This window comes from Anolis sagrei, chromosome 1 (assembly GCF_037176765.1).
Source record: "Anolis sagrei isolate rAnoSag1 chromosome 1, rAnoSag1.mat, whole genome shotgun sequence".
In the NCBI taxonomy this organism is placed as follows: Eukaryota; Metazoa; Chordata; class Lepidosauria; order Squamata; family Dactyloidae; genus Anolis; species Anolis sagrei.
In genome coordinates, this window is record NC_090021.1 from 97,952,954 (window position 1) to 97,978,833 (window position 25,880).

General features: G+C 40.9%; 1 protein-coding gene across 4 annotated transcripts in view; it reads right to left on the bottom strand.

Annotated features, from left to right (window-relative positions):
• Positions 1-25,880, bottom strand: part of GRIK2 (glutamate ionotropic receptor kainate type subunit 2) — a 650,966-nt gene that overhangs the window by 230,579 nt on the left and 394,507 nt on the right. For all 4 annotated transcript variants that reach the window (XM_060753092.2, XM_060753091.2, XM_060753090.2 and 1 more), the window contains exon 11: positions 21,890-22,096. In XM_060753092.2, coding sequence (XP_060609075.1) covers positions 21,890-22,096 — 207 coding nt within the window. The remainder of the gene's footprint in view (positions 1-21,889; positions 22,097-25,880) is intronic.

The window sequence follows — 25,880 nt, forward strand, 5'->3', positions numbered from 1 at the left end:
TGCTGACAATGTCGTCTGTGCGCATTCAGAAGAAGATCTACAAGCCACTCTAAACACCTTCGCAGAAGCATACACAAAGCTTGGCCTGTCACTGAACATCGAGAAAACCAAAGTGCTGTTCCAGCAGTCACCAGCCACCCCCTCCCCAATGCCAGAGGTACAACTTAATGGTGTAACATTAGAAAATGTTGACCATTTCCGCTACCTTGGCAGTCACCTCTCCACCAAAGTCAACATTGACACCGAAATACAACACCGCCTGAGCTCTGCGAGTGCAGCATTTTCCTGAATGAAGCAGAGAGTGTTTGAGGATCGGGACATCCGTAGGGATACCAAGGTGCTTGTCTATAAAGCTGTTGTCCTCCCAACCCTGCTCTATGCCTGCGAAACGTGGACTGTCTACAGATGTCACATGCAACTCCTGGAACGATTCCATCAGCGCTGCCTCCGGAAAATCCTACAAATATCTTGGGAAGACAAGTGGACAAACGTCAGCATCCTGGAAGAAGCAAAGACCACCAGCACTGAAGCGATGGTCCTCTGCCATCAACTCCGCTGGACCGGCCACGTTGTCCGGATGCCTGACCACTGTCTCCCAAAGCAGTTGCTCTACTCTGAACTTAAGAATGGAAAACGGAATGTTGGAGGACAGGAAAAGAGATTTAAAGATGGCCTTAAAGCCAACCTTAAAAACTTGGGCATAGACACTGAGAACTGGGAAGCCCTGGCCCTTGACCGCTCCAGCTGGAGGTCAGCTGTGACCAGCAGTGCTGCAGAATTCGAGGAGGCACGAGTGGAGGGTGAAAGAGAGAAATGTGCCAGGAGGAATGCGCAGCAAGCCAACCCCAACCAGGACCGCCTTCCACCTGGAAACCAATGCCTTCACTGTGGGAGAAGATGCGGGTCAAGAATAGGGCTCCACAGCCACCTACAAACCCACAAAAATAGTTATCAAGGAAGACCATCTTACTCGTCCAATGAGGAATCGCCTAAGTAAGTAAGTAAGTAAGGATGTTCTGAAAGAGTACATATAACTGTTAAAGGATCTGGCTTGTATTTTGGGAGATGGTCTTATACCCATCATTCTCACTAGAGACACAGGTGATCTTGATTAGAGCCCCTTCTACCAGGTGGGGATGATAGATTAACATTATCCAGATGCTACATTTTTTGAAATTGGTGACTCAGAGATGTTAAAAGTGTCAGTTCAGCAAGACAATTTAACATTATTTTACATGTGTTGTTGATTTGTAAACCAGATCTCCCAATATAGCTTTAGGTACCAGCTGTTACTGTGCTCCTGAAGATTTTTTTCATAAGTTCTCTAAAAATAGCAAAGGCTCAAGCTGCCTATTTCCTTTATACAATGGAAAGGACAATTCACCATCAGCACGTCACATGGAAATATGTTTTGAAATGGCAGCTGATTGACAATGATCTCAAGGGTAAGGCTGTTTGAAGAATTAGTCATCAGAAGAATGAATGGCTCACTCCAAGCTCTGGAAAGGAAGGCAAACCTTCAATGGAGAGAAAGATTTTGGTTGCAGGAAGCAGGGAACTTCATTATTTTATAAACTGCTTAAATGATATTTATCCTTTTTCTATTTAACATTAAAGAAATTTAAAAATGCTTAGGAATAGCCCTGGTAATGTTACTTCACGATAATGTAACATGTTTCTTTGTGATGTTATGTAAAAAATAAAATAAAGAAGAATGCCTTTGTGAAGTGAATTAACAGTTAGGAAAGTGTTATGACCTCAACAAAACTTCCCACACACAACGTTCCTTCCATCTTTCCTAAAGAATGAAGGCCAAGTGGAGGTGGTGGATTCAGGGAAAAGCTGAATTCAGATCTGCTCAAGGGTTGCATGTTTTCAGTGTCTAATGACTCAGATATATTTTCTATTTTGATGAGATGAGTAAAATCAGAAACTAGTTTGATTGTTTATCACAACTGCCCTTTAAACAACAAAGGAGAAAAACAGCAATTTGGGAGAATTGTTCAGTACATTTGTCAGAATGATATGGTACAACCTGACTTTTACTGCATCAGTTAAACACATACACACAAAGAAGTAATAAAAGGCAGCAGAGTTCAATAAGTGTAACTGTATCTAAAGATCCCATCCAACTCCATCTAGAGATGTAGTTAAATAATTCAGGCATCTGCCTAAATATGCAGAAGACTAAATGGATGGCAGGAATGTGGTCATGTATGTTAGCTCTACTCCTAGATATATACACAGCAACAGCATCATCACAAACATTTTTTTCCCACACTGAGCACACGCTATAAATAAAGCAGGCAAAGGTTTGACTAACTTCCATGCGCTCATATGCTCTGGGATGTGTGGAGGTAGGGTCTGCATGCACAATCACATTTCTATGTACCATTGTACCACTTAATGGGTTCAGACAAATCCCAAAAGAGGAATTTAAATATAGTAAGTCAGAGATATATGTATGAACCTTGCACTCACAAAACCATGACCAAGTTGCTTTGTTCCTCATCCAACTGAATCAAACTACAATTTAGCCAGGGATTCTTCATTTAACTATAATCCTGTTATGTCTAATATGAAAAAGTAGGATCTTAATCAAACTGCAAATTGTGGTTTAAGATAATAGTGCAAACTGGCCCTATTCTAATAGTGAAATGTTATGAAAATATTAGGAAATGGAATGTCCCTTAATGACATTCCATTTCCTAATGCTCTTCCTTCTTTAGCACCTACCTTGCAAAAGCACACACTAGTGTTGTCAAGGCTTTGCTACAATAATAAATAATAAATGGTTGTTGCACTCCTAGGCCCAATCTTTATCTTTAAAAAGTTGAAGTCAGCATGCATATACTAAGATCACTAGTGCTAGCCTAAAACTATATTTCCTCTTCCAGTTCTTTACTATACATATATAATTGCAGGAAAACATTCTGGATAAACAATTCATGTAATTATAATTATTCACGAGGGATAACAAAAGGAGTACAGCACTGTCTGTAATCTAAAAGATGTAAGGAATTAAATTAAAATACCTGGGATTCAACATAAACAGATGACATAAAGGGTCAATGAACCAAATTTATAGATATGAATCAATACATTATGAGCAGTAGCACAGTGATGCTTATTGACAAATGTCATTGAGAAGGTGTGAATCCCCACATTGATATTGGATTAAGCTTCCACAATTATCTTTTGATTTGAAGTGTGAGGGATTTGCAATCCAATAATATTACAATTGATAAAGTTCCCTCTCTCTTTTGGGACTATACTTGATTCTCCCAAACAAGAGAACACAGGATTGTTTAGGGATGATCCAACTGGCTAATGGTGATACAATGAGTAGAAACATTCCCTAAAAGTTATAGGCATGAAGTAACACAAACATGATAGGTTGCCCCTCAAGAATAGTGTAGAATACATTCAGCTGATTCTTTGATTTAAGTAACTGTCAAACATAGGACTTAAATCTCCTATGGATGTAGGTTCCAAAACACAAAAGTTTTTGCTGTCTGACTATCTCCATCTTTGATGAAAGGGGGATAATTATATATACAGTCTCCTGTGAATATTTTTGAAGGAGCTATCATTTTATCACGGTCTGAAATCTGACGGGGAAAAGAATGGGAGAAGACTCTGTTCTGGGCTGAGAAGAAATCCCTTAATGGATGACCCTCATGGGTCTCTTCAAACTCAATAGGAGAAGCATATTAATTAGTTTAAAGGCTGGATGACCATCTGACAGGAGAGTTTTGATGGTGCCCTTCTGCCTGGAAGAAGGGAGTTGGACTAGATGGCCCTTGGGGGTCCTGCCCAACTCTAGGATTCTATAAAAATATAGAATTGGTTAATATTGGTTTAATATAGGTTAATGTGAGAGACATTCAAGAAGATCATAGAATCATAGAATCAAAGAGTTGGAAGAGACCTCATTGGCCATCCAGTCCAACCCCCTGCCAAGAAGCAGGAATATTGCATTTAAATCACCCCTGACAAATGGCCATCCAGCCTCTGCTTAAAAGCTTCCAAAGAAGGAGCCTCCACCACACTCCGGGGCAGAGAGTTCCACTGCTGAATGGCTCTCACAGTCAGGAAGTTCTTCCTAATATTCAGATGGAATCTCCTCTCTTGTAGTTTGAAGCCATTGTTCCGTGTCCTAGTCTCCAAGGAAGCAGAAAACAAGCTTGCTCCCTCCTCCCTGTGGCTTCCTCTCACATATTTATACATGGCTATCATATCTCCTCTCAGCCTTCTCTTCTTCAGGCTAAACATGCCCATCTCCTTAAGCCGCTCCTCATAGGGCTTGTTCTCCAGACCCTTGATCATTTTAGTCGCCCTCCTCTGGACACATTCCAGCTTGTCAATATCTCTCTTGAATTGTGGTGCCCAGAATTGGACACAATATTCCAGATGTGGTCTAACCAAAGCAGAATAGAGGGGTAGCATTACTTCCTTAGATCTAGACACTATGCTCCTATTGATGCAGGCCAAAATCCCATTGGCTTTTTTTGCCGCCACATCACATTGTTGGCTCATGTTTAACTTGTTGTCCACGAGGACTCCAAGATCTTTTTCACACGTACTGCTCTCGAGCCAGGCGTCACCCATTCTGTATCTTTGCATTTCATTTTTTCTGCCAAAGTGGAGTATCTTGCATTTGTCACTGTTGAACTTCATTTTGTTAGTTTTGGCCCATCTCTCTAATCTGTCAAGATCGTTTTGAATTCTGCTCCTGTCCTCTGGACTATTGGCTATCCCTCCCAATTTGGTGCCCTTCATCTAAGTCATTAATAAAGATGTTGAACAGGACCGGGCCCAGGACGGAACCCTGCGGCACTCCACTTGTCACTTCTTTCCAAGATGAAGAGGAAGCATTAGTGAGCACTCTCTGTGTTCGTCCACTTAACCAATTACAGATCCACCTCACCGTAGTTTTGCCTAGCCCACATTGGACTAGTTTCCTTGCCAGAAGGTCATGGGGGACCTTGTCGAAGGCCTTACTGAAATCCAGGTACGCTACATCCACGGCATTCCCCGCATCTACCCAGCTTGTAGCTCTATCGAAGAAAGAGATCAGATTAGTATGGCATGACTTGTTTTTGATAAATCCATGTTGACTATTAGCGATGACTGCATTTGTTTCTAAGTGTTTGCAGACCGCTTCCTTAACAATCTTTTCCAGAATCTTGCCCGGTATCGACGTGAGGCTGACCGGACGGTAGTTGTTTGGGTCATCCCTTTTTCCCTTCTTGAAGATTGGGACCACATTGGCCCTCCTCCAATCTGCTGGAACTTCTCCCGTTCTCCAAGAACTCTCAAAGATGGTTGCCAATGGTTCCGAAATGACTTCCACTAGTTCCTTCAGTACTCTGGGGTGTAGTTGATCTGGCCCTGGGGACTTGAACTCATTAAGAGCGGCCAGGTATTCCTGGATGACTTCTTTCCCAATTTGGGGTTGGATGTCCTCCAATCCCTCATCCACTCCATTTTGCTGAGGTTGAAGACTCTCTTTTTGTGAGAAGACCGATAGCTGTTGTAGCTTTTTTTTTTAAAAAAAACTTTTTTCAAAACTTCTAAAAAGTTCCTAAAATCTGTAGATGCACAAATATTTCTGAAAGTTGGGGGAAATGATCTCTTGCTATCTTGTGCCATTGTATAGAAAATTCAATAAGATAGCTCTTGTAGTTTATTTATTTTAAAAAATGTTGTTTATAAAAAAATAAAAATTCTCCAAAAAATCCATGGATAAGTGAAACATTCTCACACTTGCTGGGCTAACATTGGTAAATGTGTTCTACTATTGTAGCAAGTTTCATTCCAATAGCTGTCAAAATGAGGGACAAATGAGCCCCTGAAGTTTCCCTGATTAAAGTAATTATGCACAATTTCCATAACAAAAAGTGACAAAATTTTATTACTCTCATAGTAATGAAATTTTCACTAACTATACTTTATAAACACTTTAGAAACAAAATACCAGCATGACTTTAAAAACTTTTTATTGATTGTGCATGCCTAGAAACTAGTACCCTTCCCCTATCCCGCATGCACTGCATATATGCAAATATAGCCATTCCAAAATCCAAAAGAAATATGAAAAATAAAAAGGTCCTATTTTGGATAAGGGAGACTCAACTTGTATATGGAAAGGACAGCATATTTTTAGTTATTAGTATGACTTTTATTATGATTATGATTATTATTTCCAGGATGAGGCCTCAGTGTCAATAACTTGATTTGCTATGGGTTTTATGTACCTTGACATGGGCAGGAAGTGTCATTTTTAGTGTAAGCCGCTTTGTGTTTCCTTGTGGAAACAAAAGTGGGATAAAATAATATTATTATTAATCATCATCATCATATCAACAGAATCATCTGACATCATCTGATTGTCTGAAAGTCACTTTCAGTATAAAAGAGCAGGACAAAACTTCAAAGGTGAAAATAAATTATATACTTTTGACCAGCATTACATTAATCCTGTTTTTTTTTTCCTGACAGAAAGCCTACAAAGTATTAAAGTGTTTTAGCAAAGTGTCAAAGAATAAGATACATTCAATTTGACAGAAGCAAAGCCCGGGGTGCAAGAGCAAAGCAAAGAAGTCATGCTTGATGTGATCACTTAGGGCACAACAAAAAGCATTAGAAATAAAAAGGTCAGAATGCTTAATGTAGAGTCTCCTGGATTTAGCAATTAGCCCACACAGTGTAAAATTCATGATGATCTTTACTGGCATATTAAAATTTTTCAAAAAAATATATTGATCTTCCTGGGGGTGAGAAGCAGGGAACAAAACTTAAAGAGAAATAACATGTTGGAATAATTCGAAGGCAGAGATAATGTGAAAATCTAATGATTATCAGAGAGTGCTAGATGTTCATGAACTGTTAGCAAAAATGTTATTCTCATAATATAAAGAAATGTAAATCCTGATACTAAATTGTTCTGCAATGATCAAAAAAGAAAGTGTAGTGGAGGTGGGCAGAGGGAAGTGGAGTTGATGTCCCAATCTAATCATTGAAAAGTCTGGCTTCAGAAAACGCTTAGCTCTGGAGGTATGCCAAAGAAGCTTAATCAAATATAATTGATAATGATTAACAGAAATTACTTTAAGTGAATAAAAAAAAGTTGAAGCATAAAACAATAATACTTAATCTGCTTGCTAAATAAATGTATGCCAGAAAATAAAAATGCAGTTTGAACAGATGGCCTCCAAAGGGCTAAAGACATAAATCAGGAAAGCAATAAATTAGAACAACAATGTGATGTTTATAGAGAAAAACAAAACCAGTTAAGAGACTTGAGAACATAAGAACATAAAATAATACAAAGGTAAGAATAAGAAAATCACAGAACTCAGAAATGTTTTTTGGATTATATCATTCTGTTGTTTTGTGACTTAAAGCTGATTTCAACTTATGACAATCCTATCCTAGAGTCTTCTTGAAAGTTTTATTGCAAGAAGCTTTGCTAAGAATGTGACTTCCTCAAAGTCATCCAGAGGTTTCCAAGGCTTAATGGGTATTCAAGTCCTGGTCTCCTTGAGTCCTAGTCCAACACCCAATCCACTACACTATGCTGGCATTGCCTATCATTTAGTCATTCATGTCCTCCCCTCAAATTGTACTTCTTGTGCCTGGTAATCTTCATCATGGTTTGGTACTGTATCCATCTTTTGATTCCACTTTGGATTATCCTATCAGATTGTTCACAGTAATAGAAGAAACAGCAGCAGCAGCAGCAGCAATAACTGCAATAATATACTCCAAGGTCTTTCAAAGAGTTTATGCAGAGACTTGAACTAAGGAAGAAACAACATCAACTCTTCCAGGAAAAAAAGTGAACAAGCACCTGATTCAGGGTAGAGCATCCCCTGTTCAAAATTCTGAGGACCACAGGTCCTTTGAATATCAGATTTATTTATTTTTAAAATTGGAACATCTGTGTTTGGACACTCATGCATAATTAGATATTTTATAGTTGGGAGCCAAGTCTAAACAAGAAATTCATTTATTTCATATATACCATGTACACATAGCCTGAAAGTTATTTTGTATATGAAACATGAAAGCCACCCATGTAGACAATTTTGGATTTTGGAGTATTTTAGATATGGGAATTCCAGATAAGAGATATTCAACCTGTACTATATTATTTCTACAATAGGGACACAAAATCAATGGCCTGGACCACTATCATAAATATACTCTAGATCAGGGATCCACAAACCATTTAAACAGAGGGCCAGGTCACAGTCCCTCAAACTGTTAGAGGGCCGGATTATAATTTGAAAAAAAAAAAAGAATGAATTCCTATGCACACTGCACATATCTTATTTGTAGTGCAAAAAAACACTTAAATGCAATACAATAATTAAAATGAAGAATAATTTTAACAAATATAAACTTATTAGTATTTCAATGGGAATTTTGGGCCTGCTTTTGGCTGATGAGATAGGATTGTTATTGTTGTGTGCTTTCAAGTTATTTCAGACTTAGGTTGACCCTGATCGAGGGCCGGGTAAATGACCTTGTAGGGCTGCATCCGGCCCCGGGCCTTAGTTTGAGGACCCCTGCTCTAGATAGCAGATTGCTACTGGCAAGGAATTATTTAGCTGTTTTTAAATACAGAAATGAATGTGAGGTGAGACAACAGATTTAGGGTATCATGAGAGGATGGCAATGTTTGTTTTTTAAAATAGATAGATAGATAGATGAATACATTTGCTTAAATTGAGATTACTTTATTTATTTTTTACTAAAAGTGATGCCTCTGAAATGTTCTGCCTTATGCCCAAAAAGTATTTGCTTAGTTTGGAGTATTGTACACTTTGACATAAATCATAGATAAATTGGAAATCAATCTGCAGCCTCATGCAGTGAAATCTACTGAGATGCACTGTCCAAAATGAAAATGTGAGGAGAGGAAACAGAAAAAGAAAATCACTGCGGTTCTTTAACACTAAAGATTAGTTCTTCTAATTAAGGGTTCTACCAGACCAGACAAAACTGTGGAATTTGGCAAAAATTATAGCTGTACTTAACCATTTTCTTTTTCTTTTTAATACCCATTCAATCCTCCTGTCCCATTTTTTTCTTCCCAAAGTTCTGATACTACCTGACACCCACTGAAGATTTTATATTCACCACAGGAGCTGTATCTGTTCCTGTTCTAGGAGTTTTTGTTACAAGAAAGGCAAATATAACACATCTGTTATATTTTGGTTCATCCCACTGTTTTTGTTTTTTTTTTGTGTGGTCCCAATTAAGATATTTGAATGTGGATATGGACTTCAACATACAAGTTTCCTCTGACTTGGTTTGTCCAGTTACATTTCTAGTTACGAGACAAGTGTTTATCCTTACTGGGGCAAAAAGGAATAGCCTTACATCACTTAAGGTCTATGACTAGTATTAACATCATACCTAGGTCCAGAAACAGATGAAATGCCCTTTCTTCATCCCAATTGCCTGCCATTACCCAGACCTTTTAAGGAGAGAAGGGGCAGCCATATTACCACTATGCCTAGGCCCAGAAGCAGATTAAAGCCCTCTGTTCATCTCAACTGTCACTGCCATAACCTTAAGGAGGAGAGGAACTGGTTGATGTAATTCTCCCCCCCCCCCCACCCCTTGCTATTCCCTTTCCCTGACTGTAAACCTGTGGATAGGAAACTGTCATCTCTTTAAGGTGCTCTGAGAATATTTGTGATTGAAGAGTAAGGTCTAAATATGCTAAAAATGTAAATAAATAAAGAAAGAAATGACTGCACTAGCTAATAAAATAAATAGAGAATTAGTAATAGAAATAACAAGCAAATCTGGTAATTTCATCACCAGAGGAAAAGGATGTGGGAGGGAAATGTTGAATTCATGGAGTGACACAATGGAGGAATTCATGGAGATGTGGGACAAAGTAGATAGGTAGGAAATTGATAAGCTAACTGATAAGAAAAGGAAAACCTGCCAAATATGACAGAGAGACACCAACTGTGCTGCTAAGAAAAAGATGTATGCCAGTGCAAAACCTGAGGTCCAAGGAAGGACCAGAGAAGCCAAGAACATGTGGTGGACAAAAACAGGCTCAAGAAATCGAACACTTTGCAGATAACCACTAAGGTCTTCTATGGCCCAACAAATCAAGACATACATCCTCTACATTTATCAGATTGAATCAAACTTCAAAAGGATAAAAAAAATCAATTGCACTGTGTTGGAAAGAGCATTACCGCTTAACCGCAGCTCCAACATGGCTGAAGAGGTTGTCTCACAAATACCACAACAACAAACCAGCGATGGGCTTGCAGCACTGCCTAGTTTGGAGGAAGTCAACAAAGCCATCAGACAACTAAAAAATAATAAGGCCAGTGGACCTGATGGAATCCCTGCTGAAACCTTTAAAGAGGGTGGAACTGAGCTGACACAACAACTCCACCAGCTCATAGAAAAAGTGTGGGTGACCGAGAAAATCCCAGGAGATTTTAAGGATGCCACCATCATCACCCTTTTCAAAAGGGGAAGGGGAGAGAGAACAAACTGGGAAAATTATCAAGGTATCTCCCTTCTGACTTGCAACTGGGAAGCCCTGGCCCTTGAGCATTCTCACTGGAAGTCAACTGTTACCAACAGTGCTATGGAATTCAAAGAGGCATGAACGGAGGGCAAAAGAGAAAAATGTGTCAAGAAAAAGGCATGCCAATCCACCCCGACTAGGACCACTTTCCATCTGGAAACTGCTATCCCCACTGCAAAAGAACAAGAATAGGTCTGTACAGTCACCTGCAGACCAGTCACCAAGACCCTATACTTGGAAGGCAATCAAAGACACAAGTGATCACTGATGATGAGATGATAGTGTGTTGTTTTGGATGAAACATGGAATAAAACAGTCTGCTTTTGAATATGTAGTACAGAAATATATTGTGTGCTCAAGAGAAAACACAAAAACTGAAAAACAGCAGTTTAAAAAATCTTACTACAACAATTGTGTTTACTATTAAAAGGAAACCATGTAAGTAGGCAGAATCACTAATAGCTAAAATACAAATTATTCAAGCAAACCACCATATTTCATAACTTTTATCTAATTTCTGTTCATTTCTCAATTATATATATATATATATATATATATATATATATATATGAGAGAGAGATTAAGTATTATTTTGCTAAATGCACACTCAGAAAAAGCAATAGTTACTAAATTAATAGATAAGTAGGTGCATGGAAATTTTAATAAGAGCTTAAGAGTTGGGGGAGGGGAGAGAGAGAGAGAGAGAGAGAGAGAGAGAGAGAAATATAAAAGCGGGAATAGGCACAAAACAGAAGTACTAGCTACTGTATATATAGGAACTCAGAAAGCTGTACAGCTGAACATCTTCATTAATCAATCCCTTGACATAAAGCAACCACTTTAGGGCTAGATATAAATCTATTGGATTACTTGTGTAAGTGCTCACCAATGTGAGAAATTGGTTGCACAGTCTAGCCCTTCCAGCTAGATTATATATATCTTTTAACTAAAGAGAGACCCGTGTTAGGCAACCTATTTTTTTGTCTCTTGGTTGTGTGAAAGGGAGAAACATTTCTTAAGATTGGCTCTACATCTCATGGTACCAGAGCACAGTCTGTTCAGTGCCTTCCAAGTCTCCCAGTCTTCTGTGTGCCCAGGAGGGAGTTTCTCATCCAGTATCAGCCACTGATTGAGGTTCTGGATTTTTACCTGCCATTTTTGGCTCTCGCTTGATGAACTGTTCCTGTGAGTATCTCTGTAGATCTTAGGAAGTTGTTCCTTGATTTAAGTCATTGGCATACTGGTTGATATCTGAACAGAGGATGGGTCAGAGGTGCCAATGCTTTGGTCCTTTCATTGCTGGCTGCTATTTCCCAGCAGATATCAGGTGGTGCAATATAAGTAAACAGCATAATTTCTGCAACAATGTTGGGTGTAGACATCCTGTGATAATGCGGCATGTCTCATTAAGAGCCACATCCACTGTTTTAATGTTGAGATGTATTCCATACTGGGCATGCATACTCAGCAGCAGAGTAGCAAAGCACAAGGGCATATGTCTTCACTGTATCTAGTTTGATCCCCAGGTTGTGCCAGTCAGCTTTCATATGATATTATTTCTAGCACCGCTTTTTGCTTGATAGTCAAGCAGTGCTTCTTGTAAGTCAGAGCATGGTCCAGAGTGACTCTCAGGTACTTTGGTGTCCTGCAATGCCCCAGTGGGATTCTTTCCCAAGTAATCCTCAGAGCCTGAGATGCTTGTCTCTTCTTAAGATAAGAAGCACACATCTGCATTTTGGATGGATTAGGAATCAGCTGGTTTTACCTGTAATATGCAGTAAGAGCACGTAAAGCTTCTGAGAGCTTCTGTTCAACTATTTCAAAGCTCTTTGCTTAAGTGGTGATGGCACGATCATCAGCATAGATGAAACTTCTGGCAGTGGCTGATCATTTGTGTAAATGTTAAACATTCATGGAGCAAGCAAGCTCCCCTGAGGCAGGCCATTCTTCTGTTGTTGTCATTTGCTTCTCTTACCATGGTACTCAACAAAAAGCTCCTGTTTTGCCACAGATTTCCAATGAAGGAGGTAAGGTGGTTATCCTTTGTTATATTATACATTTTTCTCAGGAGGAGGTGATGATTTACAGTATTATAAACTGATGACAAGTCTATGAAGACAGCTCCTGTAATCTGTTGTCTTTCAAAACCATCTTCTATGTGCAGAGTCAGGTTCAGCACTTGTGATCTACAGCTTTTCCCTTTCCTGAAACCAGCTTGCTGTGGCATCATAAGTGGGTCTATTTTTCCCATAATTCTGTGCATGACTAGCCTCTCCAGAACTTTATAAAGATGGCAAAAGGAGATTGGTCTATAGCTTTTTGGATTATTACAGTCTTTGCCTGGTCTCAAAATGGTGATTATTCTTGTTTTCCTCCAGATTTTAGGGATCTGACAGGATGCAATGCAGTTGTTCACCAGCTCCAGCAGCCAGCATCTTGCTTTTCAGCCAAAGTTCTTGTAATTTGTTCCATCCGTAGATCATCCAGGCCAGCTGTTTGGCCATTTTTACATTTATTGAGAGCCATTTCCAGTTTGACAGATGTAACAGGTTCATGAAGATTGTTGTTCTCATTATCTGCTTGTCTGGCTATTGGTTTCCTTCCTAGCTTGGTGGCAAGGCTGAGTTTTTCATTCTTCAGAAATTGATGCACTATCTGATCTACCTTTATGTTGGCATAGGTATTCCATGCCTTCTGCCTACTCCTGTCCATATTGACTTCTGTTATCTGCTTTATCCAGAGAAAATAATGAATGGATATGATTAGCAGCATATTCTGACTTCGAACACTGATGATTCCAAGACACAGAAATATAGATTTATTTGATCTAAATGGTAATCCAAACACTTATGGGAACCGCCAAGTAGTTGAGAAGGAGCAAATAAAAGCAGTTTTACTGCTGAGAGCCAGATGTCAACCCATGACCATCTCCATCTGGGGATAATAGGAAATGCACTTGTGGCTTTGGGGTTGAGAAAATGTTAAAGGGCCTTCATTTCCATAAGCCATATATCTAAATTCCAACCTCATTATCTTAACTAAACAGAACAAATCGCAGCCTTCCAGAACTGTAACACAACTACCATCAACTCTAGTCATGATGTCTATTGGGGAATACAGGAATTATAGTCCAACATCTGAGGGCACATAAAATGAGATGGTGGACCGTATTCGGTCCATAAGTCTTGAGTTTGAAATATAGGGCATAAAGGGAAGTGAGGCAAAAAAAAAAATCCAGAGGTGGAGGGGACAGCTTTAAAAGAAAATGAAACATAGAAAGAAGATGCTGGTGGCATGGTCTTCAATATGGGGACTGAAAGGGCTCTAGACAAGAGGGGGCAGAATTAGGTGAACTCAGTGTAAAAAGAAGACAAAAACCAATTTTATAATACACTGACTTTCATTTTGTCTAGCCAACTAAAATTATTATTTAATTAGGCACATTACATAACCTTCTCATCCAGTCCCGTAGCCAGGATTTCGTTTCGGGTGGGGGGTAAAAAAATTTCAGGGGGGGTTTCGGGGGGAGGGCTGAGTTTCGGGGGGGGGGGGCTGAGTCTGAGTGAAAGAGGGTCTAGCCTAGCAAACCTTTTGTATCATTACCCGAATACCCCCATGCATATGGGATATATTGAGTATGGTGATCAGATCATGATATGAATAAACATAACAGTTTAAATAATGCACCAGTAAGGCCTTTTCGCGAACCACCATGAGAATTTGGGGGAGGGGGCTGAAGCCCCCCGAGCCCCCCCCCCCCCACTCCTGGCTACATGCCTGCTCTCATCACAGCAACTTCTGGTTTCATCTTTGAGTTTTATCACCATTCATACTTTTATTTATGCTGGTGGATAACATATGCTTGTTTTGATTCATTTTAGAAATATCATTTGCTTTTTGATTCATCATTTAAACAGATCTGTTTTATCTTAAATCCTATAGAGGTCCTAAGGATCCATGGCTGAAGGCACCATGCTTAAGCACGAATTAATACAGTATTTCTCTTTGGTCAAAGCAATATAATAGGAAAGGAGAATGCATTTATAACAAACTAGTTGTGCCCTGCCACGCGTTGCTGTGGCCTTTAGTAAGAGTTTTGAAGTCTCTGCCTGGCCTCTCTTCCTTCCTTCCCTCGCTCTCTTTCCCTCTTTCTCTCTCTCACACTCCTTCCTTCCCCCCCCCCCTCTCTCTCTTTCTCTCTCTCTCTCTCTCTGGCATCCCTCCTTCCTCCCCCTTCTTTATGCTTGTGTGTAAACTTGAGTATTTTCTGTTGGTCATGGGGGTTCGGTGTGGCATGTTTGCCCCAATTCTGTCGTTGGTGGGGTTCAGGATGCTCTTTGAGTGTTGGTGAACTCTGAATCCCAGTGACTACAACTCCCAAATGTCAAGGTCTATTTCCCTCAAACTCCATCTGTGTTCATATTTGGGTGTATGGAATTATGCCAAGTTTGGTCCGGATCCGTCATTGTTTGAGTCCACAGTGCTTCTCTGGATGTCGGTGAACTACAACTCCCATACTCAAGGTCAATGCCCTCCAAACCTTTCAAGTATTTTCTGTTGGTCATGGGAGTTCTGTGTGCCAAGTTTGGTTCACTTCCATCATTGGTGGAGTCCAGAATGCTCTTTGATTGTAGGTGATCTATAAATCCCAGGAAGGGAGGGGGCGTGTCTTTCCGGTGGGGGTGAGAGGAGGGAAGGAGTAAGTCACGGAGGGAAGGAGTGGGGCGAAGGGAGGGGGCGGGGTTTGGAGAGGAAGAAGAAGACACACCCCCTCCCTTCGCCCCACTCCTTCCTTCCCTGACTCACTCCTTCCCTCCTCCCTCCCCCTCCAGAAAGACACGCCCCCTCCCTTCGCCCCGCCCCTTTCCCTCCAGGAGTGAGTCAGGGAGGAAAGGGGTGGGGCGAAGGGAGGGGGCGTGTCTTTCCGGAGGGGGAGGGAGGAGGGAAGGAGTGAGTCAGGGAGGGAAGGGGTGGGGCAAAGGGAGGGGGCGTGTCTTCAAAGTCGCCCCCTCCCTTTTCCCCACCCCTTTCCTCCCTGACTCACTCCTTCCCTCCTCCCTCCCCCTCCAGAAAGACATACCCCCCCTTCGCCCCACCCCTTTCCTTCCAGGAGTGAATCACGGAGGGAAGGGGTGGGGCGAAGGGAGGGGGCGTTTCTTTCCGGCGGGGATGTGGCGAGGCTTGGAGTGTCCCTTTCAACTCTATTCTATGGATGTAATGCCGCCGGGGGGGTGAAGGGGCGCACGCGCGCGCGTGTGTGTGCCGCGCGGGGGGGGGGGGTGAGGGGCCATGCGTGCGCGCGCGCCGGGGAGTTTGCACCAGTGCGCATGCTCAGTTGTTTTGCCGTTTTTTGTGGTTGTTGTTGTTGTGTGGTTTTGATTTCTGAGTGGATTAGTTTGTACCTAGTGGGTTGTCCTTGGGGCATGGAATTTTGGTAGAGTTTTGTGGAGGGGTTTTAGAGTTTTGCTTCCCCGTTGGACGCCAGTAGGAAATTTATAGATATAGATGTAATGTTTCCCTAGTCTGCCTCCACATTCAGCTGTGCATGAGCCAGACTGGAGATACTGAGAGCTAAATAATGAATGAACTACCCCACTCAGCGCTAACTTCATGGAGACTTGTGTGAGAAAAGGAAAATCTTCCAAGTAAGATATCAGCTGAAGTATCATATAAGAATATCATATGAAGTAGAAAGTTGTACCGTATATTCCTATAAGATGACTGGGTGTATAAGACGACCCCCAACTTTTCCAGTTAAAATATAGAGTTTGGGATATACTCACCGTATATCCCACCCCGTGAAGGGAGGGAGAGAAGGAGGGTGAGACAAACTAAAGAATTAAAAACATCTAAAAACAATTACATCCGTTATTAAAATCACACAAACCAAACCTGTAATTTTGCTACTCTTATAAATCGTAATGTAAATATATGATATGCAGGATGTAGTTTTATTGTTACAAATGGAACATAATTAAAGCATAGTGATTAATAAAAAGACAATGGTTGGAGGACGATGGACAATGGATGATGGGATTTGCAGTACCTTCTACTGATTCAGCTATGACTTCCACAGACCACTGAGACCTTCACAAATTACAGACCTGGACCAAACTTGGCACAAAAAACCCCCATGACCAACAGAAAATACTGGAAGGGTTTAGGAGGAATTGACAGATTAATGAGAGATGTAGTTCATACATCCAGAGAGCACTGTAAACCAAACAACTATTGATCTGGACCAAACTTGACATGAACGCTCAATATGCCCAAATTTGAACATTAGTGGAGTTTGGGGAAAATAGGCCTCGACATTTGGGAGCTCCTTGGATATACAGTCCACTTGTAATCAAAGAGCACACAGAACTTGCATGAGCAACAGATAATACTGGAGGGGTCTGGGGAAAACTGACCTTGGCATTTGGGAGCTGCTGGGATTTATAGTTCACAGGCAATCAGCGAGCATTCTAAACTCACGCTGCCTTCCTCCCTCTCCTTCCTCTCTCTCCCCAAAGCCAGCCAGGCAGCCAGCCAGCGATCGAGCGAGGGGAAGAGGGAATGCGCATGTGCCTCCTGCTGCGGCAGCTTCTTCCAGGGACTGCCTGGCAGGGCGGACCCGAGTCTTTGTGAATAAGGAAGGCAGGAAGGAAGGCAGAAAGCTCTCCTCCATCCTTGCCAACTTATACCCGGGGTACTAGATGACCCCCAACTTTTGAAAGGATTTTGCTGGGTCAAAAAGTCATGTTGTACCCCGAATATACAGTAATTTTGTTCAAGGTAGCTCTTTTAAAAATACTTTTAAAATACTTTTAAAAATGCAGGTGTTGAGAACTGCAGTGATCTGTTGTATAACTTGTTTTTAAATATGCTTGAACACCATTTTGAGTGATTTTTTTTGTTGTTCAAAGAAGGCAAAAATATAGTAAACACTTAAAATAGATAAATAAGAAAAACACCTCAACAGATAGAAACCAGGAACGTATTTGGACAAGTAGACAGTTGTTCTCCCACAAAGAGAACCACTTTTAATGAAGACAACCCATTCTTATAAATATACAAACATGAATGATTTTATTTAATTTATTAGACAACAGAAGCCCTCAGAATACTTGCTTTATTATGATTGGCTTTGATCAAATGTCTTTCTATTGAGTGGTTTGCCAAAATTAATGCAAATTTGACAAAATACAAAGAAGCCAGAGACAATTGCATAATTTTCAAAGAAACTAAACTCTATTTCCAGGAGACCAAATTCAATTGGCACCACCTACTGAGAGAGTATGTTTTAAAAGCTATAAAGTGAAGGGATGCCTGACTTACTCAATTATAAACAATTGCCTGTAATGATATCTGTTTTGACTCACATTGAATTAGCCTGCTGTTTTAGCATTCATTGATATTTCTGCCTTACTAAGACTTCTTATCCAATATTTAAAATGGAGTAGACAGGGTTCTTCTCAGCTTATGCTAATAGAAAGTAATAGCACGTACATTGAGGGTGGCATATAGATTTCTTTGGAAACAGAATGAAGTCTGATTTCAGTGGTGGCTCTTGATTGCCCTGGAACTTCTATATATATTATTGACAACTAGTTCCATTTGAAAAATAAGACAAAGAGCTTTGAGAGTGAGGTAAGATGTAGACTAAAGCCAATTCTTAATCCCAACTCAACTGAATCAATAGACATTTTTAAAATCAACATTCATGCATGTTCCACTCAAGAGGCCCATCTCTTGGTCAGACTAACAACTTATTTGTATCTTAACATAGATTATCTCAAGTCTCCACAAAAAAACTATCTTCCATATTTTTTTTTTAAAAAAAACCCCCAAGAAAACTATTCCATAAAGCAACAGTGCGGACAATAATGCTGACACATGCCAGACTTAAACCTGATAGATTGAAAAAGACGGGGAAAATATATTTTTTCTTGCTGTCAGAATGATATGAGATTTTAGCACTAGGAAAAGTTTGATGAGATAGCATTAGAGCTGGGATGGGACAGCTGAATAGGTTTCCATATCTTCAGTCACTATTGACATTGTGAGAAATCAAAAAAGGTCTTTCAAGTGTACCTTAAAAGTGTGGCGTGTGTGTGGAAGTAGAGCGATCTTAGTGTTTTTCGGGTATAAATAGATTGGGCTGGAGCTGACACAGACCAGTGTCTACACGTCAAACTGACCTGCTGCTGTTTTACCAGTTATAAGCAATTCCCTGGCAGAGCTTTACTGGTGATGTCACTTCTGCCAGTCACATGGCTGGCCAGCTCATTGTGACCCCATCAGAAGTGATATTGCCAGCAAAGCTCTGACAGGGAGTTTCTTTTGGCTGATGAAATGGCAGCAGCCCCAATGCGCTGTTTGCTTGGACAACATTACATTGGGCTGAAAGGGGTCTTTAGGACAGTCTTGTGTTGTGTCCAGGGCAGCTCCGGATTATTTTGGTAGGTGTAGATAGATGCAGCCTTAGCAATTCCTGGAGGGGTATTCTCAACAATTATAAAAGGTATTAGTTCAATTCAGTTTTTTCCATTTTTGTGGAGGTCCTATGCCCCACCCCAATGAAAATCACTGTACTATTAAAAACCTTCACAATCAATTCCTAAAAGCTTGTTGTAACATATATTTTTCACTTGATGAAGGGAGGGCAACAATTATTCTGTTCCATCTGGCGAGCTGCTTGTGTACAGTTACTCACCAGTAGTGCCAGGCCTACCATTAAAGGAAGTCAGACAGCTGCTACAATCAACAGATCTTAGGTGCTGTGAAAGGCCAGCAAATTGCTATTTAATTTGTTAGTATTTTATTTTGACTGCAAGAGATCAGGAGATGTGCTTGATGGATTTTCTGCTGCCTGTGCCAAAATGATTTGGCAGCCTTTGAGTACTGTTGCTGGAATCCTGTGAGGGCACTACCCTAGTGACTGCACTTTTTGCAGATTCACACAGGGACTGATGAAAGGCAAATAAAATCTTCTGGATTCAACCTGGCTATTTCCTTCACATTTTATATCCTTCAAGATCACTGTGTGCCCACACCCTTTTATCTTCACCACCTGCCTACTGATTGAAAAGAATAACATGGAAGTGATAACTCTGTCAAGGTTTAGCCCAATTTTCACATACCCTGAAAAGTTTCAAAAGATTATTCTATACAGAAGTAAATATGGAAGGATTTACACAAAATTATGTGTCATAGGATGTGAAAACTGTATTTTTGTTTGTTTGTAAAAAATGTGTTTATGTACACGTAAACTGATTTTGTGCAAAACACACCATCTTACAGAGAGGGAAATGCTCTGTGATTCTGGAAGCACTCATGGGGAAAAGTTATCTCAACCAAAACTTTCTCACCAATTCTTGTCTCTACAACAAGATACAGTGTTCCTTCACTATATTGCGGTTTGCTTATTGCGGACTTGCTGTTTCACGGGTCCGTGATAAGCGGGGCGGGGAGCTGTGGGTGAGGAGGAGGAAGAGGGGAGAGGAGGGGGAGCCAGGCACTAGACCTTATCCTAGGGCTTGTCTCTGCCCACTGGGCAGTAGCCTCCTCTTCACCGAGTTTGCTGCTCGCCGCCTTGGAGGCCATCAACTTGCCCAAGGGGCCTCTGAGGCAGCGAGCAGCAGACTCAGCGAAGAAGGCAAGGCTGCTGCCGAGTGGGTGGAGCGTCCTTACTTTGTGAATTTTCACTTATTGTGGGTGGTCCTGGAATGAATCATCTGTAATAAGTGAGGGAATACTATAAATATTTCAAACTCCAATTCTCACAGGGACAAAAAGGGAGGTGAAATCTTCTGAACAGGGGCACAGACAGCAAAACAAACACCACAGGGGTATTAACTCTTCTCTGTTCTATCCAAATATATATTTTTGGCTGTAATTACATTTAACAAATGTACTATTCCAACTTACATACAAATTCAACTTAAGAACAAATCTCCAGAACTTGTGGACTGCCTGTATTTTCTTGCACAGCAGGGAAATAACTAGAGTGATTATTTGTCCTTGATTTACATTCTTTAAACCTGTGCTACTGTCATTAGTCTCTGGGCAAAGTATAAGATGTTGCTGTTGACCTTTAAAGCCCTACGTGGTTTGGGTCCAGGTTATATACAGGGTCGCCTTCACTCATACAATTAGCCCCAAATTCCAGCCTGCCAGAACCCAACTGGCAACTGTCACCGTCACCCAGAGGACCTTTTCATCAGCCATCCCAAGACTGTGGAACAACTTTCTGTAAAGCTCCGACAGCTAGATTAACTGTCAGAATTTAAGACAGAAGGCATACCCAGACAATTTTAATGATACATTTTAAACTTCCACTCTATGTCCAACTTTTGTTTTGTGTATTTTAATATGTATTTTATGGAAATATGTTTTAATATGTATATTGTACAGAGTGTTTTTAAATGATTATGTGTTTTGATTATGTGTTTTGATTATGTGTTTTAGCAATGTTGCAATATGCTAAGTAATAATAATTATGCCACTTGGTGTAGTGTACCAAGCCTGGGCAGCTTACCATAGTAGGAGCATCATTTGTTATTCTGCTTTTGGCAGCAAAATGTCATAAGATAGCTCTGATCATGAGAACTTTCCCATGATGACCTTTTACACACTGCTGATTTGTGACAAAGAGAAACTTCCAATTTCTTTAGTTACTTTGATATGCTGTCAAGCCATGCAGAGTGTTTGAATGTAACTGCAGATAACTGATGGAACAAAGACCTAATCTATGCAAAGTGAAGAGCATGCAATAAAGCTTCTAAGCATCCAAATCTTATCTGTATGGGCAAAAACAAGTAGCCTAATACTTGTAATTCTTCCTCCATGTGGAAATATAAATGTCATTGAGATAACTAGAACAATTTTCTGCATAAAATGGTTTGTTGAATTGAACGTATACGGTTATCATTCATACCCTATCTGTCTTTTCCTTTTCTTCACACACATGTACTTGCCATTTGAAGTAGGTTATTCCAGAAGTAGTATTATCAAGTTTATTTCAACTTAGATATCCACTTCAATATATATTAGCTTGCTTCCAGGTAAATTTTCTTTACATGACAACAATGGAAATTATACTAGGTCAAAAGAAGTTGCTGTTAAAGCTAGTAGCCAAACAGGTGTTTAAAATTAGGTTTCTTGTCAATTGTGTAACTATTATTAAGGGTATCCACAACATTAAATAGCAATTAATAATAATAGGCACATCCTTTGATGGGGAAGTTGCACAAGTGTCTTGTTCATGGAATGCTGAGATAAACTGAGAATATTTAGTTTCTAGTGAGCAAGCTCAAAAAATAAACTTACATGGTCAATTAATTCACGAACCATGCCATTCCATTGTCCACTGGCATCGTCTCGGGCTCCATATTTCCCATCTTCCACTAGCCTGATTTCGTAGGTAAATCCAAGGAAGGTTGATAATTCCCTGAGAAGATCAATGCAATATCCCTCAAATCTATCATTCCCATACAAAGGTTTATCTGACTTCTTGAACATCACATATGGCTCTTCCTGGAAAAATTGATGAAAGAGAGAGAGAGAGAGAGAGAGAGAGAGAAATGTTTCAGTTGTCCTTCTTAAATCATCTATTATAAATATATTTTCATAGTATAGTGTGCATGTAGAGGGGTATACTTGATAATGTTGCATTCAATGCTATCATTTCTAAGGGGAAACTTACTTTGAATTTACTTCATTATTTTAAACCGAACACCACTGTTAGTTTTGTACTAGCAGACTGGTAGTAGTAGAAGGAATTAAGAATAAGAAAAAGAATAATATCCTATCCTTCTTCATCTCAGCAACTATAATTACCAACTGCATGGTTTGACAGGCATCATAAACTAATTAAAGATTACAGCAATTTAACATAGTTATTGCTTAGAAATTGAAAGATTTATATATTTCAAAATCTCAATTAACAATCAGAAAACAAATGAAAATCAATGATTTAGTGGGTGGTAAATAAATTCACAGAAATGTTACTAGAGTATCCAGTGGTTACAAATCTACCAAAGGTTATCATGATGAGTTAGGTTCCACATACTTGCATTTAAATTAGATTTAACTATGACTAGATTACACTTAAAACACTTTATTCTATATTTCCCATGGGAACACTTGTAGCGGTAGAGCATATGCTTTGCATACTAAAACTCTTAAGATTCATCACCTAATGCATACATCTCTAAGCAGTACTCTGGAAGCTTTGATAGCTGTTAAGATCCACTATAGATCAGGGATGGTCAACTTCAGGGGAACCAAGGCCAATTTCTCTTGACTCCCTTATAGGCCATAGCCCCTCACACAACATAAACTCAAATACCTCATTTTTTTCCCCTTGTGATCCCTCTCAAAATGACAGATATTGACACCCCACCACTTTCAATCACAATTTTGAGAGGGATTTCAGTAGAAAACAGTGATGTGATGATAGTATGGGGTTTGGGGTCCAGGATATTTTTGTCCATTTTCCTGCATTTGGGGGTCTTTTTGTGTCTTTTTGAAGCAAAAATTGCTTGAAAGTCATGACTTTTTTTAAAAAAGGGAGTTCTGGAGTACACGTGAACATATTCTACACATCCCTACTGTAGTTGATGAGTTGGAAACATATTGTTCTAGGACCCCAAGGCATGCTTTTTGTTTGTGTGCTGGTGCTCAATCCCGGCAGAGTTCTGTAAGTACTTTTTTCCTGACCCAAATAAAGTATCTCATAGGAAGCTCTAAATCTATCTATATCTATATCTATATCTATATATATAATAAAGAAGAGTGTTTGTATCGGACAGAGGAATTGTGGAGGGCGGAGGGCGGAGGGCGGACGGTGTATGTGCCAGCGTTCTGATTGGCCAGCCAGAAAGTTCCAACATTCCGATTGGCTGGGCAGCGGTGCTATTTGCATATGGTCTCTGATTGGCCAGCTTCAAGAGGAGCCCCTGGTGGAGAAAAGAGTTCATGACAGAAACGGAGTCATGAGAAGGAAATTTGCATATGGTCTCTGATTGGCCAGCCTCAAATCCAACATTCCGAGATGAGAAAGAGAGGAAAGGAAAGGCCGGGGGCTGGGTCAGAACACTACCAATACAGACCGAAAGAGGCACACAGAGCCCCCATCACCCACTCTACATCCTACTGCAGTTTGGAGGAATATGAACCATGGATGATGGGACTTGCAGTACCACCACTCACATTCTGAGACCGCTGTTAACCTTATCCAATGACTGATCAGGACCAAATTTCACACAGAGACCTCTCATGACCCACTTTACGTCCTGGTGTGGTTTGGCCGAGATGGACCGTGGATTATGGGACTTGGTACCACTGCTCAATTCTTCAGACCACTGCAACCCTCATCCAATTACCGATAAATACCAAACTTGGCACACTGAGTCTCCATGACGCACTCTACATCCAGGTGCAGTTTGAGGGAGGATGCACCATGGATGATGGAACTTGCATTACCTGCACTCCCTTCCTAAGACCATTACAACTGCCAACGATGATGGATCAGGACCACAATTTACACAGAGAGCCTGCATAACTCACTCTACATCCTGGTGCGGTTTGGAAGAATTTGACAATGGATGATGGGACTTGCAGTCACTTCACTCACTTCCTGAGACCACTGAGACCCTCGCCAATGACTCATCAAGACTAAACTTGGCACATGGAGCTTCAATGACCCACTCTACATCCTGGAGCAGTTTGGAGGATGACAGACCATGGATGATGGGACTTCAAGTACCTCCACTATCCAAGACTACTGCAAAACTCATCTAATGACCAATCAAGACCAAAGTTGGCACACAGAGCCCCCATGACCCACTCTACATCCTGCTGCAGTTTTGGAGAAGGGTGGACCATGGATGATGGAACTTCCAGTACCTTCACTCACATTCTGAGACCTCTGCAAACCTCATCCAATGACGGATCAACACCAAACTTGGCACATAGACCTCTCATGACCCACTTTACGTCCTGGTGTTATTTGGAAAACTTTGGAGATGGATGATGGGACTTGCAGTACCGTTGCTCACCTCCTGAGACCACTGAGACCCTCGCCAATGACTAATCAAGACTAAACTTGGCACATGGAGCTCCAATGACCCACTCTACATCCTGGTGCAGTTTGGAGGAGGACAGACCATGGATGATGGGACTTCAAGTACCTCCACTCCCTTCCAAAATTGCTGCAACCCCCTTCTAATGACCAATCAAGACCACACTTGGCACACAGAGCCCCCATGATCCACTCTACATCCTGCTGCAATTTGAAAGGGGATGGACTTTGGATGATGGGACTTGCAATACCTTCACTCACTTACTGACACCACTGCCACCCTCATCTAATGACTGATAAAGTCCAAACTTGGCACACAAAGCCCCCATGACCCACTCTATATCCTGCTGCTGTTTGTAGGAGGATGGCCCATGGATGATGGGACTTCAAGTACCTTCACTCACTTCCTGAAAATAATGCTGCCATTATCCAAAGACCAATAAAGACCAAACTTGGCATACAGAACCGCCATTACCCACTTTCTCTAATAACCCGGGCAACGCCGGGTCCCCAAGCTAGTATATAATAAAGAAGAGTGTTTGTTTGTATAGGACAGAGGAATTGTGGAGGGCGGTGTATGTGCCAGCGTTCTGATTGGCTGCCGCTGTGGTGCTATTTGCATATGGTCTCTGATTGGGCAGCTTCAATAGGAGCCCCTGGTGGAGAAGAGGGTTCATGGCAGAAACGGTGCATGACAGAAGGAAATTTGCATATGGTCTCTGATTGGCCAGCCTCAAATCCAACATTCCGAGATGAAAAAGAGAGGAAAGGAAAGGCCGGGGGCTGAGTCAGAACACTCCCAATACAGACCGAAATAGGCACACAGAGCCCCCATCACCCACTCTACATCCTACTGCAGTTTGGAGGAGGATGAACCATGGATGATGGGACTTGCAGTACCACCACTCACATTCTGAGACCGCTGTTAACCTTATCCAATGACTGATCAGGACCAAACTTCGCACAGAGACCTCTCATGGCCCACTTTACGTCCTGGTGCAGTTTGGCTGAGGATGGACTGTGGATTATGGGACTTGCAGTACCATTGCTCATTCTTCAGACCACTGCAACCCTCATCCAATTACCAAAAAATACCAAACTTGGCACACTGAGTCTCCATGACGCACTCTACATTCAGGTGCAGTTTGAAGGAGGATGCACCATGGACGATGGGACTTGCAATACCTGCACTCCCTACCTAAGACCATTATAACTGCCAACAATGATGGATCAGGA